Source organism: Balaenoptera musculus, chromosome 16, assembly GCF_009873245.2.
Source record: "Balaenoptera musculus isolate JJ_BM4_2016_0621 chromosome 16, mBalMus1.pri.v3, whole genome shotgun sequence".
Classification (NCBI taxonomy): domain Eukaryota; kingdom Metazoa; phylum Chordata; class Mammalia; order Artiodactyla; family Balaenopteridae; genus Balaenoptera; species Balaenoptera musculus.
In genome coordinates, this window is record NC_045800.1 from 25,839,304 (window position 1) to 25,859,940 (window position 20,637).

At 39.4% G+C, this 20,637-nt stretch overlaps 2 protein-coding genes across 4 annotated transcripts; one reads left to right on the forward strand and one right to left on the reverse strand.

The window, feature by feature from the left end:
• The first annotated feature begins 34 nt into the window (after positions 1–34).
• Positions 35–5,635, forward strand: ATP5MD (ATP synthase membrane subunit DAPIT). Of its 3 annotated transcripts, none has more exons than XM_036828582.1 (4): positions 35–166; positions 3,894–3,989; positions 4,078–4,170; positions 5,532–5,635. In XM_036828582.1, exons 2-3 carry the CDS (start codon positions 3,903–3,905, stop codon positions 4,165–4,167), a joined length of 177 nt encoding a protein of 58 aa, XP_036684477.1. In that variant the 5' UTR covers positions 35–166; positions 3,894–3,902; the 3' UTR covers positions 4,168–4,170; positions 5,532–5,635. The 3 variants fall into 3 exon arrangements, with proteins under 3 accessions (XP_036684477.1, XP_036684479.1, XP_036684480.1); XM_036828584.1 differs by having other exon boundaries at positions 53–184; XM_036828585.1 differs by lacking the exon at positions 35–166 and adding an exon at positions 565–863.
• Positions 5,620–19,642, reverse strand: TAF5 (TATA-box binding protein associated factor 5). The gene is made up of 11 exons (XM_036828579.1): positions 19,058–19,642; positions 16,912–17,149; positions 13,359–13,674; positions 12,423–12,586; positions 12,180–12,315; positions 11,347–11,467; positions 10,468–10,597; positions 8,816–8,980; positions 7,881–8,058; positions 7,011–7,188; positions 5,620–6,682 (listed from the first exon to the last, which is right to left on the reverse strand). The coding sequence occupies exons 1-11, from the start codon at positions 19,614–19,616 to the stop codon at positions 6,465–6,467; spliced, it is 2,403 nt and encodes an 800-aa protein (XP_036684474.1). The 5' UTR covers positions 19,617–19,642; the 3' UTR covers positions 5,620–6,464.
• Positions 19,643–20,637: the final 995 nt, after the last annotated feature.

Genomic DNA, 20,637 nt, shown 5'->3' on the forward strand with positions numbered 1-20,637 from the left:
GGGGAGAGAAATTTAGAGACAGGAAGCGGAAGGGCGGGACTTAGAGCCGTAGCCAGTCGGCGCAGAGGGCTGAATCCGTAAGGCCCGTTGAATGTTTGCGGGGGAGGCGGCTTCTTCCGGCTAGGCAGAGGAGCCCCTTCGTCAGTTGAAGGACACCTGCAGCGAGGTCTGTGTGTTTTGGAAGGTGGGTGTGGAGGGGAACCCGGGCTCGGACCTCGCGGCTCCACTTTGTGGGACTGGTCTAGAATCCGACCGTTTCCTGGTCCGGGCACACCGCGAGGTCTTCGCTTTGGGTGGGGGGCGTGGGGGGGTGGGAGAGTGATGGTGAATGGAAAAGAAATTAGAGAAAATGAGGGCCGGGCGTGAGGGTTCGGACAGTGGCTGGGAAGCCTTGGTGCGAGGTAGAGGCCCCCTTCCCCCAGCTCATAAAGGCCCTTAGAATGCATTTTCCAGTGGAGAAAAATGAGGCCCGCAGAGAAGGGAGTGTCCCAAGGTCACCCAGTGACGTAATATTGGATGAGAACTCGGGCTTCTGACCCCCTCTGGTCATGTTAACCTCTTTCCCACTGTATGCCCAGAGCAGTTTGTTTGCACTGAGCTGTGATTAGGAAGCTGTCCAGCCAGGCCTCCTTTAGCTGCGCTGCAGCCTTTGTCAAGCGGGAGCGAGTGTAGCCCGCCCTCTGCGCTTCGCCGGGCACGCGATAAGCGGGTTAGATTTCAATCTGTGTTCGATCAGTGGGGAAGGCCTTTCCTAGGAGGTAGCCAGAACAGAGAGCTGTAAACTCCTTGAAGTGCAAGAGGCTGCTTCTGGAGCGGCTCTCCCTCGTCTTTGCCTCCTTTACCGCGTCATCTCACCAATCCAGGTAGGTGTCCGGTCCGACACAACAGCAGTACCGAGAAACAGAAAGTAGCGAGGGTAGTTTCTGAAGTGCCCATTTTACAGGTAAAGAGAGGCATGGAAAGATTAATTATATTTAATAGCAGTTCGCCGCTTAATTAGAAACAAGCGAAGACCCCCATCGCTTAGACTTTGCCATAGGCTACAGTTTAGCAATTAGTACGGTTTAGTCTAGGTATTTTTCATTAATGTCTTTCTAAACTGAAGTATGACTCAGAAGGAAAGCAAGTTTCAGTTCAATTATTCCACAAAGTACCGTCTAACACAAGGATTCCTGATGTTTGCCCAAAAGTAACCTGCAGTTTGCTGAGGATGCAGACCCAAGTGCTTGCAGGCTTTGCTCCAGTTGTTTATCGGCAACATCTCAGTTTCCCCTCCCATCTCAGCGTTTTTTAAGAGTCTTTCTTTACAACCTAGACTAAATTGCAGTTCCTGTACTGTGCCTTTCCCTGCAGTCAGAATTAGTCCTCTGTGTAATATTGCAAACATCAGCCTTCCTTCTATATTGTGTGGAGAGAAGTTTAAAGCACCTTAATATTGTTTCAATTGGACACCATTTCATCTTCTGAAAATGTCTGTTAAACACAAGGTAGTGGGAATTATCAGTTAATAATTGGACAAAGTTAAGCCCTTGTTTTCTGTAGGGTTTCTCCGAGAATCCAAAAATCTGTCCTGAAGATGAATGGGAAAGCATGTGTTTAATAAGTTTACTAAAATAAAACAATTAATATGAAAGCTATATCATAAAGATTTCTTTTAATGGAGATTTTCCTACTTGGCCTGAACTGGCCAAGGCGCCTAAAGTGGCCCAAGGAAGTTGGGAATCCTTCATTGCTCCAAGAACTTTCTTGAAACAGTTTTCAAAATTAAGGTCATTTGTCCAAAGTTTCATTGCCAATTCTATGCACGTGAATGCCTCTGAAGGCCTTTGAATGGTACACTGGAGAGTGCCAGTTTCCATAGCAACAACTTCCTCGCAGGTCTCTCCCACTTCCATTTCATCAAGAGCCAACTGAGTCACTGCCACTGCCTACCAATCTCGACCGGACCTCGACCGGCTCGTTTATATTGCCAGTCGACTCGGCGTGGCGTCGGTCGTGGTAGATAGGCGGTCATACAGACGAATTTTCGAGTGTTGTTCTGGTGACCTTTGATTGTGCCTTTACTATTTTTTATTATAAAAGAAATACATGCCTTTGTGAAATACATAGGTTTTATAGCTGTAACCTGTTTTAAAGTTTGCTATATATTCTTCCAGGGTTTTTTCCCAATATAATTACTAATAAGCATCTCGTTTTCTGTTTCTGTTCCTGGAGTGTTTTTCAAACTTTTAACATACATCAGAATCACCTAGAGGGCATATTAAAACAGATTGTTGGGACTCAGGGTTTCTGATTCAATAGGCCTGAGAATGTGCATTTCTAACAAGTTTCCATGAATAGTGACAGTGTGGGGACCAGACTTTGAGAACCATTGATGTGCTTTATAATATAATGTCCAGAAATAGGATTTTTTTAATATTTAACATGACATTGGGACATGTTTCCACGTAAGTACATAAAGATCTGCGAGCATGGGGACATCATTCCATGTCTATATATAAAGATCTCCATGCATTCCGTTTCCTTCAATGGAAACCATCATTTATCAGTCTCCTGTAGACGGACTTCTAGTTCTTCTTTATTTTCATAAACTGTATTTCATTTACCATCCTTGAACCATACTATACGTTTCTACTTTGTAATATTTCTATAAGGATAAATTCCTGGCAAACAAATGAACCAGCTAGGTAAAAGGGTATGCTAATTTTTTAATTTCATAGCTATTGCAGAAGAATTGCATATTAGGAAGGTTGTATCTGTTTACACTCCCTCCAGGCAACAGAGAGAATCCTTATTTTCCCACATTCCCACTACTACTGCTAATTATCATAAATTTATCTTTGTAGTCTGATGGCTAAATATTGGTCTCATTGTACATTTCTTTGATCATTAGGTTATCTGTTTCACCTTTTTGCGTTTGGCCACCTTTATATTTTCCCTTCCCTAAGGTGATTAAAATATTTGCCCACGTTTTCTTCAGGATATTTTGGCTTCACTTTTACATTTAAAGCTTTTGATCTGTTTTGGTGTAAGGAGTAAGGATTTCAGCTCCCCCCCACCCCCCACCAATAGTTCGTATGTATCAACTCCATTTAGTAAATGATCCCTTCTCCCCCTTCCCATGGAGGTCCTAAATTTATAGGAAAAACTAAAAAGAGGGATTGCAAGGTGAGCTGTTTAGTTGGTGGCTACCCCTCTGAGGAACTTTGAAAAGTATCACAAGCTCCAGCTTTCAGCTAGTCTTTTTTTTTTTTTTTTTTTTTTATGGGTCTTTGTTTCTGTGCGAGGGCTTTCTCTAGTTGTGGCAAGCGGGGGCCACTCTTCATCGCGGTGCGCGGGCCTCTCACTATCGCGGCCTCTCTTGTTGCGGAGCACAGGCTCCAGACGCGCAGGCTCAGCAATTGTGGCTCACGGGCCCAGCCGCTCCGCGGCATGTGGGATCTTCCCAGACCAGGGCTCGAACCCGCGTCTCCTGCATTGGCAGGCAGATTCTTAACCACTGCGCCACCAGGGAAGCCCTCAGCTAGTCTTAAAACTGATTAATTCCAGGTACAGTGTACTGTGGTATAGATAGAGCCAGGAATGAAAACATCAACCAATATTGAGTCAGAGGATGGACTTAAAGACTACTGTGTTCTCTTCCTGTGCTGAGTGATTTGATATATATTCTGGAGTGTTGTGTGATAACAACCAAGATAAAGTCCTCCTTCCAAACGTTTTCTCTTATCAGCAAGGTTTTTTCCACCATTTTGCTGCTGCTTTGTTGGGTGAGGCATACATAAAATTTACAACATTTATATGCAATGAATTTTTTTGAATTTTTTTAGTTTAAAAAAATTTTTCTTTTAAATTGCATCCAAACCAATTTGTTGCTTTCTTTCTTTTTTTAAAAGATTGAAATCATGGCAGGTCCAGAAACTGATGCCCAGTACCAATTCACTGGTATCAAAAAATATTTCAACTCTTACACTCTCACAGGGAGAATGAATGTAAGTATTAATGATACCTTTAAGCAGTTGTTTTAGAATAAAATAGATGTGACGACAACTCTTGTTTACTTTTTCCTTTCTTTTTCAGTGTGTACTGGCCACATACGGAGGTATTGCTTTGATAGTTTTATACTTTAAGTTAAGGTCTAAAAAAACTCCAGCTGTGAAAGCAACATAAACGGTAAGAAATTGACATTTAAAACTTTATATAACTTTGCCATTTTGATTTTAGGGGGTTTTTCCCCCCACTATACAAGTATATTGTTCAAAATTTATTACATTCAAGAAAAAAAAAAAGAAAAATATTGTCCATGTCCCCATTACCCTGACAATTTTCGTTAACATTTCAGTTTAGCTCTTTTTTAATGTATTTGTTTGGTTTCCAGTGGCTGTGATCCGTATCTGTAATTTTGTCTTATGCATGTTCTCTGTAATTTGAATGCATGAGTGCTCATGGGTATATGATTTATTTCACAGAGGAAATGTCTCCTACTAGAATTTTTTTTTTAATATAATATTACAATGAATGCCTTTGAGCATGAAGTGTTTGTATCTGTGATTGTTTTCTTAAGGTGAAGTGCTTTCTCAGAGGGTTGTGGGTGCCTAGCTTTCTTCCCCAGGCAGTGTTGAATAACATCAGTTTCTGATTTTTGTTAATTTGAGGAGTAAAAATAATTTCTTTTTGATAAAGTTGTATATTTTTTCCATTTGTTTACCACTTGTATTTTTCTTAACATTCTCTTTGTGTTCTTCTCATTTAACATTTGGGACTTTCTCTTTGTGAAGACCTTCTCTCTCTTGTATAAGCTCTCTTAATAGTTATTAACCAGCCTTTTAAATCAGTTGCAAATATATCTTGATTTTTGCTAGTTTCCATTTTTATGTCAGCCATTCTGTCTTTTCCTTAAATCCCCCTAGACTTCATTTTCTTCTTATAGTGCCACCCAACCCCCATTTGCCCTTGCTTGAGTAAATATTTGTTGTGTTGGTGGTAGATGAGGTGCAGAAAACCCAAAACCCAGATCTTTATCTAATGTAGCCCTCCAAGACAGAAAATTTTTTTCTCTCCTCTTAAAAACTTTTCCAATCCCAAAACTATTGACCTTAAGGGACTGACTGCATATCCCAGAATGCAGTGGTCCATGGCTTGTTCCTGACAAACAGGTAGTTTTTTGCCCAATTTTTCATGTTAGGTTCCTCCTTTGTTTTTATAATGGGGATAATACCACCCTCCCTGTTTTCTACTGTTTAAAATACTACTTTATGAAAAAAGATGTTATTTTATGTACTAGGCTTTTCTAATGGTATACATTTAGCATCATACTGAATTATTGGCAGCTCTTTTGTTAAAGGGGGAGTGTTAAATTGTATTAAGCAGAGAGACACCTAAATTTTGGGGGGTTACTGACTCCTTTGAGAATCTAATGAATTTGCATTCAATTTCAGGGGGGTTCATGGATAGTCTTGTACTAGTAATTACTGAATGTCTTAAAAGTAGAGTTGAACACATTGGTGTCTAAGCAATTTTTGTTTTGTTTATAGGCTTCTCAACTGTACCTCATCTGTTAAGTTCCCATGCCTAAAGAAGCTAATGTCAACTCATCATGTGATACTCGATTTGTACAATAAATTATGAACCTGGAAAAGCTGGTTGTCTTTATTTACAAGATATCAAAAATATAAAAACTGTACAAAATGCAACAAAGGCAAAAAACTGGCAGTGACTTGGTCTAATAAATCTTTTAGTTTTCCAAAGCAAGGCTCAGTACTGGAGGTAAGCAATTGAAATGTCTGACTTCAAGTGTGCTAGGTTCTATGTAGCCATTTTAGCTGAAGTAGAACATGGAAGTTAATTTCTTCACCTGGTTTATAGAGTGTTTGCGTGCACTCAGTCCAACTGGTATAAATTCAGATATCGATGGATGGTTGTACTTCATCTATTTCTCAAAAAGGAATTGTAGTTCACCCTACCCAGTTAACGTACATTCCACTAATCATGAGCCAAGCAAAAATGCTAGTGGATCATTTAACATAGTACTTGAGTGCCATACAGTAACTACATTTTTACAGCAGGAACATACATGCTCATAGAATTCTTCAGCTGAAATTCAGGATGGTATTATATTACTCAATTTGAATCTTGAAGCAGGATGAATTACTGAAATCAACTGATTTTTTTCTAAACAAAATAAATTAAAATAGCATTTGAACAGGCAATGCATAGTTTCCACAAAATCCAAAGCACCATAAATGTCCCCTCCATGAACATAATACCTCTTATTCAACTAACGGAAATTAGTTAAATGTGGTTGCTATAGAAATGTGGAACTATCCTGTTCAGATTTTCCAAGCAGCATACTTCCAGATCCATATAGACAAAACATTCTTTGTAGCTTAAATATTAATCACTGAGGTATTTGCTTTTAGTCTCCCTTTTTCAAACAGTAGCTTCCAAAGGTCTTTAATACCAATGGTTTATTGCGGACTATAAGCTCCTGCAGCTAGAACCAAGTTTCTTCTAGTAAAATGGAGGTGTACAACTGGTGTTGATTTGGTCATATATGTTCCCAACAATAACTCCTGTGAATTCTCAGGTAAATTTATATGCCCAGTGGCTGTAGTAAAGTCATCAGTCTCTAAATCTTCAAATGCTTTGATAGCATCCCATAACCGTACTGTATTATCCATTGAACCTAAGAGGAAATCAAAGGAAACCATTTAGTAGCATCTGCCTTATTTAGATTCTGAGATTCTGTCAAGTATGCTTTATGCATTTACTTTTTATTTCTGGTGAAAAAAATCTGAACTTGATTAACAACTCTATTCCCTCTAAAGCAGCACTTCAAGCAGTAGTTTTAACCTGAGAAGTCAACATACATATAGGGTAACAATCTGGAATCATGGCTAAGGAGAAGCAAAACTTAAAAAACAGCAGGACTTAATTTTGCAATGGTCAACATTCAGTGCTTCCTTTAAATATACCATTGACCCTTTACCACAAAGCCATTTCTAGTCATTTACCTGATGCCAAAATTTCACCATCTCTACTAAATCTAAGTGAACAGACTGTATCACTGTGGCCTTTTAATTCTCCAACCATCAAACCATGTCCAATATCCCAAAGGAGTACTCTGCCATCTGTTGCTCCTGTAGCCAGGAATCTCCCATTGGGAGAAAATGTCAAGGAATGAATTGGTCCCTAGAAAAGAAGTCCATGGAAAGAATCAAAAATAGGGTTAAAAATACCTAAGAAAATAAGACACAGGTTAGAATTATAAAGTTTAGTGGTGCGAATAGTATCTTTAAAATGTGTCACTGGTTAATTTTTTTTTAACATCTTTATTGGAGTATAATTGCTTTACAATGTTGTGTTAGTTTCTGCTGTATAACACAGTGAATCAGCTATATGTATACATATATCCCCATATCCCCTCCCTCTTGTGCCTCCCTCCCACCACTCTAGGTGGTCACAAAGCACCGAGCTGATCTCCCTGTGCTATGCAGCTGCTTCCCACTACCTATTTTACATTTGGTAGTGTATATATGTCAATGCTACTCTCTCATTCCGTCCCAGCTTACCCTTCCCCCTCCCCATGTCCTCAAGTCCATTCCCTACGTCTGCATCTTTATTCCTGTCCTGCCCCTAGGTTCATCAGAACCATTTTTTTTTAGATTCCATATATATGTGTTAGCATATGGTATTTGTTTTTCTCTTTTGGACTTCCTTCACTCTGTAAGACAGACTCTAGGTCCATCCATCTAGTTAATTTTTTTTTTTAACATCTTTATTGGAGTATAATTGCTTTACAGTGGTGTGTCATCTGGTTAATTTTTAAACTATTTTTATCTCAGAAGAACCTTGTGTGCTGGAATAATGAAGGTATAAAATACCTTGTGTCCAGTGAAGATCCTTACACAGTTCCCATTCAGGACATCCCAGAGCCGCACAGTTCTGTCTGCAGAGCCCGTAGCAACATAATTAGAATTGGGATGGAATCTGGTACAATTCACATCAGCAAGATGGCCAGCAAATATCCTTAAAGGCTGATAGTGATCTGTAGCCCAGAGCCTTTTAAAAAAAATTATTGAAAATAAAAGAAGGTAATTAGTTAACTGTGAAATGCCAAAATTCTATCCAAAATAAATATAGAAACAACCATGTGAAATGTTAGCTCCAAATGGGTCCCACTCACTAGTTACCTGAGGGAAAGAAGATGGAATGACTGAGACTAAACACTTTTTTTTCTGGCCACAGTGCAGCTTGCGGGATCTTACTTCCCTGACCAGGGACTGAACTCGTGCCCTCGGCAGTGAAAGTGCAGAGTCCCAACCACTGGACCGCCAGGGAATTCCCTAAACATTCTTAAGAAAAACTAATTGATACGGTACAAAAATTTTTTAATTCTATAATCCTTTAGTTCTCTGTATGTACACCTCCCACTCCAACTCGTAGTCTAACTTATAGAAGAGTATTTTTCCCTAGTTTTGGCCACCACATAATTAGTTTCTAACCCAAGACACCTCATCCTGAACTTCTAAGGAGATGACAGGGAAATAAACGTGCTCACAGTGGTTGTAAAAGACAAGGTTTAGCATCCGGTTGGGGAAGGGGAGGGCATGGACTCTTGGTATAGACATAATTGCAGACATAGTAATATTCCTGTCCCAAATTCATTTTCAAATAAGGACCTATAAATGCTGACGTTCTCAAAATGTTGATCCTGAATAATAGAAGCAAAAATGAGTTTGGCTGGAGTTTCTAATTCCCAACAAGAAACCATTCTGTTCCTTGAATAGGCCCAGTCCTAAGCTCATAATGTTCTTACCGAGCTACTCGGTCGTGGCCCCCTGACACAAAATAATATCCATATGGAGAAAACTGTGTGTCCCACACTGGATAGTTGTGTCCTTTATATCCCACCAAGCAGGTAAATGTTTGAAGACTCCACAATCTAACAGTTCCATCTTCTGAAGAGGAAAGCAGGTAGTTCCTGAGAGAAGAGAAGGTAGTACATTCGATTCCTAGAATAACTTAGTTATCTGTCCAGTTTCTCTGTACATTTGTATATATTAAACATAGCTAACTGACATGCTACATCTCACTTTTAATTTATACATGAAATTCACAGTGGATAACAAGAGTTGAAAGTACTAACTAATGTTAGCTGTGACACTCTACATCTACCGAGCACCTACTGAATGAGGTTAGATTATTTTAAAAACATTATCTATTAAGAGGAAAATCACAGTTCTTCGAAAAAAAAAATACCAAGAGGTAATGGCAAAAAGTATGATCAAATAAGGTCACCTGAGAAAGGCTTCTAAGAAATGTGATATGTCACTTAAAACTTAATTTTTTACTTTAAAATGGAGATGCTATTTTCATATCCTGTAAAAGTTGTGTAAGAATTTAAAAGTAAACATCTTTTGGACCAAAAAAAAAAAAAAATGCCAAAACAAAAAACACTATAGATGCGAGAATAATACTCTACCTTCTTCAGGAATGAACAGAAAAGCTGAACTACTCAGAAAGTACTATGGTTTTCAATGAAATCAGAAGTTTCCCTCAAGTAAAAATACACCATCTGGCTAAATCCTATAAAATAACAAAAATCCTCATTCTCAAAGTTTCATAAGGATGAAAATCTTGATGGATTGAAAGCTATTATCTATCAAATAAGATACAGATGGTATTATGATAACAAAATACCCTCCCTGCATTTCTACAGAATGTTAGAGATCATGAAAAATAGGCAAACCCATATTTGTGGGTTTCAAATTCCCATTTCAGTATTCTCTTAGTTCTTTTGATTATACAAAGATAAATCTTCAATTGATAGGTAATATGCCTTTAATATCAGTAATTTGTTGTGAATTTGGAGATGACAGAAGACAGCAGTAGCCACAAAACCCAAAGCAAGAACCCAAAGAAGCAATTCAACCCCTACTGGAGTTACACAAAACTAAAGCTGATTTTTATAACCAGCAAACCCTGAAGCTATGTATCCTGGTTCTGTAAATTTGGGTATTATACACCAGTACCCCAAGATAAATCAGCAGAGGGCAAGATTCTAAAAGATAACGCACTACTATGTATAAAATAGATAACTAATGAAAACCTACTGTATAGCACAGGGAACTCTACTCAGTGCTCTGTGGTGACCTAAATAGGAAGGAAATCCAAAAAAGAGGGGATACATGTATACATATAGCTGATTCACTTTGCTGTACAGCAGAAACTAACACAACAATGTAAAGCAACTATACTCCAATAAAAATGAATTAAAAAAATTTTTTAAAGGATAATAAAATAATTCTCTACAAAAAAATAGTAATAATAAAAGATAATGAATGATAGGCAACCATGAGATTTTTCTAAAGGAATTTTCCCCAACATTTTCATAATGTTCCCAGTAGTTAACTTTCATATAATCTCAATGTAATACAGCAGTATTTAATTTTTTTGTTTGTATTTTACCTATCTGGACTGAAGCTGGCTCCATAGACGGGCCCACTGTGACCATACAAAATCTTCAACTCACTTGCTGTTTTCTCATCCATGATTCTTTCTAAGACATCATCAGATTCTTTATCTATGAGGCTAAGATCTAAAATGGTCGAGAAATGTTAATTTTTTAAAGTACATTCATTAAAACATTTTAAGGCAATTACATCACAGTTCAGGAGAAGAACATTTGAACTGTTCCTCCTATATACCAACCACTGTGCTAATGCCTCTAAATTAGGTGCTATCATCCCAGTGTATAAGAGAAGAAAATGAGGTTCAGAACAGTTAATAATACACCAGAGTGCACACAGCTACTTAGTGTTGAAACTAGGGCTGAAACTCAAATTTATCCATTATATCACCATGTTTCACAAAAGGAAACTATAGAAATATTAAAATAAATTATTGAAAATGTATTATCTTGTTTAAACAATACAGTTAGCAAGAAACTTTCTTTAAAATGTAACCCTGGTCTTAGTTCATTTTAGCCATTTTTATGGCTAAAACAGAAAGTACTCTCCCACTATTTAAAGGTGTTTTTTTTTTTAATTCACAAGCAAACAATCATAAAATGTTAGATTTTTAACCTTAGGGAGTTTTCTAGCCTAATGCCCTCATTCTACAGATGAGAAAACTGAGGACCAGTGAAATTAAACCAGGCTAGCACCCCAGTCTCCTGATTGCCACTCCAATGCACTTTTCACTGTTGGCAATGTTATTAGCCATTTTGACTTAAAGTAAAATAAAGTGAAATTCTGCTAAGATCACAATGTCTTCTGTATATTTCTTGGAATCAAGATTGGTGTAAACTAATGATGAGTTTATATCCTGACAGGTCATCTCAGTTACCTGCTGCTTGTTTGACACTACGAAGCTTTTTGGGTGTCACAGACCACACTCTGACAGTTGAATCTGCAAAACCTCCAGCAATCAAACTAGAATCATCAGTGACATCCACTGCAGTGAGGCCCTGCCAATTAAAAAAAAAAAAAAAAAAAAAAAATATATATATATATCTATATATACACACACACACACACACTAAACAATACTGTTTTAGGGAAAAAATTATAGTCACATCTTAGAGAATATATAATGATAGCTATTTTTCTCATATAAAATATCTTTGAGATTTCATTCTCCTTTGAAATCAACTGTTCAAAAGCACTTACTTTGAGAACATGTCATTTACCCCTTTTTTGCCCTCTGAATTTGGAGTGCATCATATAAAGCAAATGTTAATCATTTTTGTACTTTACTAAATATATCCTCAGCAGCCTATTATAAAGCCTTATGTCTATAGAGGCTTAACAGACATAAAGATATGAAGAATTCTTAATAAAAAATATTAAGTTTACGTAAGTACTTAAGTTCAAGAGAGATGAACCACATAGCTTCCTCCTTTTTCAAAGGCTAGCAGAATTCTGATCAGTGAAATGAAGGACGCATACAAGCAAGATTCTGGTACCTACAAGTCGCTAAAGGTCTTTTAAACATTGCCTTCTATCTATTCTGAGCAATGTCCAATTCTCCTTTCCTAACTGCTGTCTTTAAGCCATATTTATATCAAGAGTTTAAAGAAGAAAACTTCATTTTAAGACATCTAAGTTACTTTTAATGGTAATCACTGTTTTTCATGACTCCTAATTTTCTCCCAGAAATTGCCAAATCATTTTACCAACCTGGTAAGCATTGAGGAATGTATAGAAACAAATTGAGGGTAAACAATCTGGCCCAAGGCGTACTCGTTTGGTGGTTTCTTTCATATTCATTATCTTATCCAATTTATCTGAATCTTTCAACTCAGGAAGAGGGATTCTGTGAAAGAAAAACAGACTGGAAATTACTCTGAATATTAAATAACTTGAACGATCTATAACATTGTCTTAAACTTCCACACATGTTCCTGAGGTTTTTTTCCTCACCTGTTTTGAGGTGGAGCATTGGGATCTTGTTTTTTGCTTTTGGATCCGATACTATCTTTTTTAGGCTTCTTCTTTTTAGGTTTTCCTTCTTCATTTTCTCCTTCTTCATCCTCATCATCCAAAGGCACCTCAATTTCTGGCTCTTTTAATAAACCAAAAAATACCTACAAGTCAAAGGAGCCAATTTTTTAAATTACTTTTTTGTTCATTAATACATCCTTTTCATATCTTGATAGGAGGAATCACAATTACAATAGGGTCATGTATATCCTGAAGCAGATTCTGTACTTGTCTACCCAACAGCCAATCTCCCCTTCTTCCTTACTAACAGAACCCTGATTTTGTTGGAGCAGCAGTATGCTCAGTTAAAATCATTTCTGTTCCCGGGCTCCCTTGAAGCCATACAATGGCCATATAATATCATTCTGGCCAATAGATATACACACAAATATACTGGGTAGTGTTTTAGAAAAAAGTAGTTTTCCTGATAAAAACGGAGAGATTCAGCAGGTATGTCTTTCATCCTCCCCCTTCTGCCTTCCTGGAATACAGATGCAAAGCTGGCGCTGCAATAGCCACCTGTGAGCACAATGAAGAAAGCCACATTCTGAAGATGGCAGAGCAGAAAGTAGAAGGAGCCAGGGTCCTTGATGGCACTGTGGAGCCCTCACACCAACCTAGGAGGGCCTTCTGCTTTAATTCATTTTATGTGAGAAAAACCCCTTACTTGTTTCTGCCAATGTAGTCAGGGTTCTGTTAAATGCATCCATTCCCAAATTCTCACTAATATATACATCATCCTTAGAACATGAAACTTAGTATACAGTGTAAAATTATTCCCAAACTAGCTATAAGAAAAATGTGTAAATTATGTAGATGGAAATGCTACAATTTTTCATAATCTGCATAATATAGTTCTTAGGTTTATTCCCATACCTTTGATTTGTTTGCCTCTCGTTTAGCCTCTCCTGCCAAACTTCCCACCATCGCATCTATCTGTTGCTTACTACGCGGCATCCCATCAAAGATGTCAATGTAGAGGTGCTCCTGAACTATGTTCCATATCTGATTGTTCTGTTTCTCCTGAAGATGCCTCTTCAAGAGTTGGTACGAGTCTCGGGAAATACGCAGAACAAATTTACTTGTTCGAAAATCCAACATGGTCTCATTCCCTTTCATGTGTTCCTTTTTGGTAAGACTAGATAATACTCGTAGGTCATCCTGGTAATAACATTCCTGATCTCCATGGAACCTGTTTCAGTGATTTTAAAAAGTCATTTTTCAATGTAATCATTAAGGGATCTGCCTCTCCCCCATATATTTATAAACATCCCAGAATATTTTCAACGTAGTAGTCTGAATAATCGTGGACTAAGCTGTAGGATAAGAAGTAACGTATTTCAAAATGATTACAATTCAGTTCTGAATTCATCCTAAAAATGACCAATTTAATTCTCTAATGAAATAAATGCATCATAAACATTTTAAGAGAATTTGAAATAAATACCATAAATGAATGAAAGATAAGCTATCCACCATTGGCAGACAGTCTCATTTGAATGCCACCATTGGTAGACATCTGAAAATGTTAGAAACTTAGCTCTACTAAATTTTATGTTCTCTCAAAACTCACTTTTTAAAACTTTTTATTATGGGAAATTTCAAACACATACAAAAGTAGAAACTATTATAATGAATTCAGTGTACCTATCACCCAGCCTCTCAACAATAATCAACACATGACATTCTCACAAAACCCATCATTTTTAGTGATTTCGCATGTTCTTAATACCAGATATAAAGATTAAACATCCATACTTTAATAACATGACTAAAGAACAAACGTGTTGATATCAAACAGTGAGCACTCCCATTTACTCACCATTACCAAAGGCAATTAAATAAAGCTTTCAGCCTTGGTGACAATTACTAAATTTAAATGTACTTTTGTTTCTACAAATCTTAATTATCCTAATAAAATAAAATGTAAAGATCATATATTGACACTCACAAAGAGCAGCAAACAATGCAAAAACATTTAGAAAACAAATGGTTAAACATAAGATATTAGGACCCTAGCTCTGACACACAGCCAATAGATTCCTAAACTGTTACCTGTGCTACCCTATTATGACTCATCAAGACATGAATTAAGAGTTTCCGCCTAAGATTTGAATGAAATTAGAAATCTCAGCCTCTTGGTGTTGTATTAGTCGCCGCCGATAAGCTCATCTGAGCATGGGGTCCTGGCAAGGGCTGAGACTGTCCATGACAAGGACACAGAAAGTCAGTCCCCTACGATAGTCCAGCTTCCTATGTGAGGAGATGGCTACACCATGAGACTGGAAGAGGAGGTTTTTTGATGACAGTACTGTAAGAAAAATTAGCTTAGAAATTCTGTCACCATCAGCCTTAATCTTTTCTTTCAGAAACACTGAGCTACAGAACATTTGCCTTATATACCTTCTATTAGGTACTGCAGAATAATGAATGAACATAATGACACAGAAGCCAGGAGTCCTGAGTTCTACTGTTCCTCTATTACCACTACCTGTGTTACCTGACAAGTTCTAGCTTCTGGGTCTATTGCTTGTACTAAAGAGCTCTCATTTAAACTGTTAAGCACTGCCTCCTTCTTAAACACTCCTTTTCTTTGGCTTCTATAACTCAACACTCTCCTGGTTTTCTTCCTGCTTCTCTGGCGTCTCCTTTTGTATCTCTTCTACTTGGTCATCTCTTCTACTCCTTTTATTTCTCTTCTACTCCAAATGTTGGAGTTCCTTGAGGCCCAGGCCTAGCCCTCCCATTGACTTATTTCATACTCCTTCCTAGACAGTCTCATCCTTATCCATCAATATTGCACACACTCCAATTTATGGCTCCAGTCCCTACCTCTCCTCTAAGCTCAGAGCCTTATATATCCTCCATCTATCAACTTGACATCTCTTAAATAAGTCAAAGGCATAAACAAATCTGAACTCAAGATTATTCTACAACCTGACAAAACCGGTCCTCTTCTAGGGTTTTCTACCTCAGTGAAGAGCACCCCTATCCAGCTAGGGGAGCCAGAAACCTAGGGATTATCAATTATACTTTCATCTCCTTTACACCTCCATATCCAATCACTCACCAAGTGCCTCACGAATATGTCTACTTCCCTTCACCAACACTATCACACCCTAGTCCAGTGTTTCTCAACAGGGTTGCAACTAGTATTTGGGGCAAAACAATTCATTGCTAAGTGGGACTACCTGCACGTATTGGAACTTTTGGAATCCCTAAGACACCTGATCCTCCAGCCTAGTCATTATGACAACCAAAAACACCTCCAGTTTCAAACAGCCCAGAGGAAGGAGGCATAATATTACCTTCAGTTGAGAACCAATACAATAACCTCCAAAATGGTCCATCTATAATCACTCTGTCCCCCACCATCTGTTTTCCCCACTGCATAAAGGTCCTTTCAAAATGTAAATCTAATAATAACATGGTCCTTCAATGACTTCTCTGGCAAAGATGTCTCACTGTCCCCAAATATCCATTTTTTTCTTTCTTCCTCCACAATAAAACACCTGAATACTAGCTGTCACATAGACACCTAGGTAAAGACCATATTTCCTACCTCCCTTGGCCATTGACTAATGACATAAAAAAGGGAGAAATATATGTCACTTCCAGGAAGGATGTGTGCCCTCCCTGCTGACTGTAACACTGATATGATTTCTTAGAGCCAGAGAATCACCTTGTATCACAGGTGGAAAATGCATGACAAGGATGTCAGAGCTATAAAATCAACAGAGCCTGGGTCCTTGATAATCAAGGACTCCATACCAGTCCTAGACTGCCTACATTCATGAGAGAGAGAAATAAACTTTTATCGTATTCAAGCCTCTACTGTTTGGGGTCCAGTCACTCTCAGTCTAATCTAATCCTAACACAGCTTCATATTGCTCTTAGGATAAAAGTAAAAATAAACTTTTATTTATGCCACTATTGTTTTGACTTTTTGGTGAATCTCAGCCAAATCTAATCCCATCCAATACAACCTCCTACTGCTCTGAGGATAAACAAAGACCCTCAGTATGGCCCAAGAACCGCCTGCTCCAGCCCCTAATCAACCAGCCAGCTTCCTGTTGTACCACACCCCACCCTCACACTCTGCTCCAGCCACACTTGCCTTTCATCTCTGTACCTACCGTGATCCTTCCTGCCACAGAGCTGTCACACATGCTTCTCCCTCTTCTCTTCCCCTGGTTAACTCCTGTTCAATCTTCAGATCCTACCTCAAGCATCACTTCCTCTGGGAGCCTTCCCTGACTTCTCCAACTAGATCAAATCCCTCATTTTAGGTTCTCATAGCACCAGGTACCTCTCCTTCATAAAGTACTTTTTGAGTTGCAATCTTATATTTGTGTAGTTACAGATGCGTGTATTCATTATATATATATAGCTATATATACATATTATATATATACATAAATTCACATACTTCTCAAAGAATGATTTTGCTTCATTCTCATGTTGATTGTAGACTAGTTCCAAATACATGTGTACAAACAGGGGATAAAAGAGTTGGGATAACTCTGCCCGATGGCAGTCCAAGGAACATTCAATGAAGTGTTTCAGTCCACTATAGTATTCTTCATACATTGTGGGGTCTCCTTGTTGGTTGTAGGCTGATAGCACGGCACTGACATCCGGCTGGTCTTCCACAGCTACACTTCCAACTGTTTAAAAAACGAAAAATAACTTTCAGGAAAGTGACCTGACATGCACAAAGAGACTAAGGCTGTTTTGCTAAGGTCCAGAGGTGAATTGTTTCTCAGATGTTTGTCCTTCTCCTCTCAAATGCTCTTCCCCAACTCAATCACATAATCTTTTAATGGGATTCACTTTGTTTCAGTCACCCATCCAAAATTCCTTCGGTTTGTCCATATCTTAAAATAAAATTTTCAAATCAATAACAAAAAGATTCAATATTTTTCCTAGAGGTACCTTATTTTAAAGACAAATTTTATAAAGCATGGTATGTGCAAATCAACCAACTATCTTAATCTTCTCTCAAGGCTCAGTGCAAATGGCACCCACCACCACCAAGCTATGCCCTGGAGTAACATTTCCAGCTCTCTGAGCTACCTAAATATTTTGTAACTGTCCAGCAACACATCCTATCCTGTTACCTTCATATATGCACATCTATCACTCCCTATAAAATATAAGCATGTTAACAGTGGGAAGGACTTGCCTTATTTATATTTCCAAAAGACAAATCTATTTTATATGCTTAAAACAATTTCCATAACCATCATTTCAAGGCAAAAAGCATACGCATTTATTTGTAATATTTCAATACCAAACAATGATACATCTGTCAATCGAATCAGAGTTTGTTGGAAATTTTTAAGTTGCAATTATAGTACTGTTATGCTCTTTACTGCACAAATTTTAGAAGTTCTCTAGAAGTTTACTCTGATGGCCTCTTTTCATCCCTACTGGTTTCTGAGTTACAATCTAAAAAATAGGTCAAGTTTCTGAAGAGATGAGAGAATACAGCAAAATAACCAACAACATAATTCATCCATCTTATAGTTCATTCACAAAATTCAGCATTCAAAAAAGATTCCTCTCCATCACATTTGCATACATTTCTACTTATGGGTTACAATGCTACATATTCATACTTCACTTCTGGCAATGCTGCAGAGATTAGGTCTCATAAATACAAAAGGGGGGGGAAGCCTCAGGTGTCAGGGATGGATACCTAGGCATAAACTTATCAGTGCCAGACATTTTACATATATTATATCTAAATCTCACAATAACCCACTTAATAGAGGGGGGGAAAAAAAAACTCTCAAGCTTAGGAAGAATAACAATCAGCATCACACAAGTAAAAGCAACAGAGACAGAAACTGAACTCAGGTCTGCCCAACGCCTGTTCCTAAGTGAACGATTCTCAAACTTTGCCCTACATCAGTGCCCCTTGGAAGCATTTATTTTAAAACGCAGATTCCCGGACTCCACCTGCACAGGGTCTGATTCACTAAGTCTGAAGTGATGCCCAAGAATCTGCATTCCTCTAAAAGATTTAACACCAATGTTAGCCTATATTTTGAGAAAGACTGGCTACTCTATATTCATCATTCCCTGGCTGTGTGGTTCAAAGCAAGTCCCTTGGCCTTTCTCAGTCTGTTTTCTCATCTCTAAAATAGCGGTACTGTCTACCTCACAGTGGAACTGAGAAAATTAAGATACATAACAAAGTATTTATAGTAAAAGTACGCTAGTACAAAACTGTACAAATATTGCTAGTGTTAATGTATCCCTGCCCAAGGCTCAAGAGCCCAAATGAGAGGAAAGGGACCAAAAGCCTGAAAGTCCCCGCCTCTCCGCGCCCACCGTCCCCATACATCCCTCAGCTCAACAGCTCTCCACAGCCTCTCGCTGGAACTGACAGCTCGGAAGAGGGTTTGACTGCGCAGCCGGCGCACCAGGGAAAGGGGCGGGCATGTGGCCCTAGAGGCGGGCCCAGGAAATTCAAAACAAGCCCGCAGAGGTGCAGGCCTGCCAGCCTCTGCCTTCCCGGCTCGCTCCCCTTCGTGCCAGCCCTGCCTCCCCGGGACCCCGCGGCTCACCTTTCCCCGGAGCCGCAGGACCTGTCGCTAAGCCCGAGACGGCGGCGGACCCCGAAGCACCGCTGACCGGAGGGTCGGGGGCCGCAGGGCCGGGGGCCGAGGCGGTGACCCGACTAAGAAGCGCGCTAGCCGTCTCAGCGCCGGCGCCGTCCGCCTCTCCCGGGGCTCCGGAGCCCGCCACTGCCTCCTCCAGCAGCCGGGCCTCACGGCGCAGCGCCTCTTCGGCCTCGCGGAGGTTGTTCTGCCGTAGAAACTGCAGCACGGCCAGCAGAGTCTGTCGGTCGTGGGGAGCGCCGGCCTCCGGAGCAGCGACGGGCACCGGGGCCGCCCCCGCCGGGGCAACGGCGGAGACAGCCACCGAGGGTTTGGGGGTCCCACCATCCCCGCCGGCCGACGACGACGCCGCAACGTTCCCACCGCCGCCGTTGGGGCCGTTGTTGGTTGTGCCGCCGCCACCCTCGCCAGTGCCGTCCCCCGCCTGCGGAGGTAGCAGCGTCGGCGGTCCCTCAGGCTCTAACTTGACCGCCACCTCCGTCTGCTCCTCCGCCAGCGCCGCCATCTTGCGGCTGAGCCACCTTGCGCCGTCAAGCGTGATTGCGTTTTCGCCACATGGAGGGCGGGGAGGAGCATTTTACGACAGCTCTGGAGGGCAATTTACGGCAGTAGGAGGGGCGAGAAAGGAAGAGAAAAAGGAATAGGAGCAAGAGCAACTTTCAAAAGTGAGTGACAAAAAGACAGGAAGTGGGAGTTGGGGACCGCCTCGTGCTTTTGCCCGATAATAATTACGTTTATTACAGACCAGATATATTCAGGCACTGCGATAGACATTTTACGTTATGTGACCTTTAATTCAACAGTTTTTTAAGGTACTGTTATCTTCACGTTACAGGTGACTCAACCAAGACCTAAAGACAATTCAAAAATGCCAGATCAAGATTCGAATCCAGGTCTTTAACTTAAAAGCATATACTATTTACCAGAGGGAGGCTTCTGAAATACTGGTAAAGTTTTATGTTTTGATCTCGGTGGCGGTTACTTGTTTTTTTTCAATTTATGCTTTGTAAAAATTAATTGAGCTGCACGCTTACGTTTTGTGAACTTTACAGCATATATGTTATATTTCAATAAAAAGTTTTTAAAGACCTGAATTTTGTAATTGTGAAATGTGTATGTTCTGTATTCGTGCTATGTTACCCATTATTACAAATAGACTGCATTTTAATTATATATTTTAAAATAGTATGTGCCATTTTGCAATATGCTTCATAGGTTTAAAAACCTGCTGCATATTTTATCTCGTTTGAATCTCACAACGCTGTGAGTTAGGTGCAGACAAGAAAAGTGAGCCTAGGGCACGGGGAAAATCTAGCAGTTATTCAGGTTGTTGGTTTTGAGGTCTTACTGGCTTCCTTTGACCCTGCTTACTAGCTGAATGACCTGGAGCACGTTACTTAACTTACACTACCCCAGTTGCCCAACTTCTAAAATAGGGACAATAATAGTACCTACCTCATAGAGCTGTGTGAGGATTAAATGAGATAATGTATATATGATACCTAACACATAATAACTATTGGTTA

Coding starts and splice junctions, on each gene's coding strand:
- TAF5 (XM_036828579.1), bottom strand. CDS start 19,616: ATGGCGGCGCTGGCGGAGGAGCAGACGGAGGTGGCGGTCAAGTTAGAG. Junction 12,316..12,422: donor AATGCTCCACCTCAAAACAG/GTGAGGAAAAAA, acceptor TTTCTTTCACAG/AATCCCTCTTCCTGAGTTGA. Junction 10,598..11,346: donor TAGTGTCAAACAAGCAGCAG/GTAACTGAGATG, acceptor CGACCATTTTAG/ATCTTAGCCTCATAGATAAA.
- ATP5MD (XM_036828582.1), top strand. CDS start 3,903: ATGGCAGGTCCAGAAACTGATGCCCAGTACCAATTCACTGGTATCAAA. Junction 3,990..4,077: donor CTCTCACAGGGAGAATGAAT/GTAAGTATTAAT, acceptor TTTCTTTTTCAG/TGTGTACTGGCCACATACGG.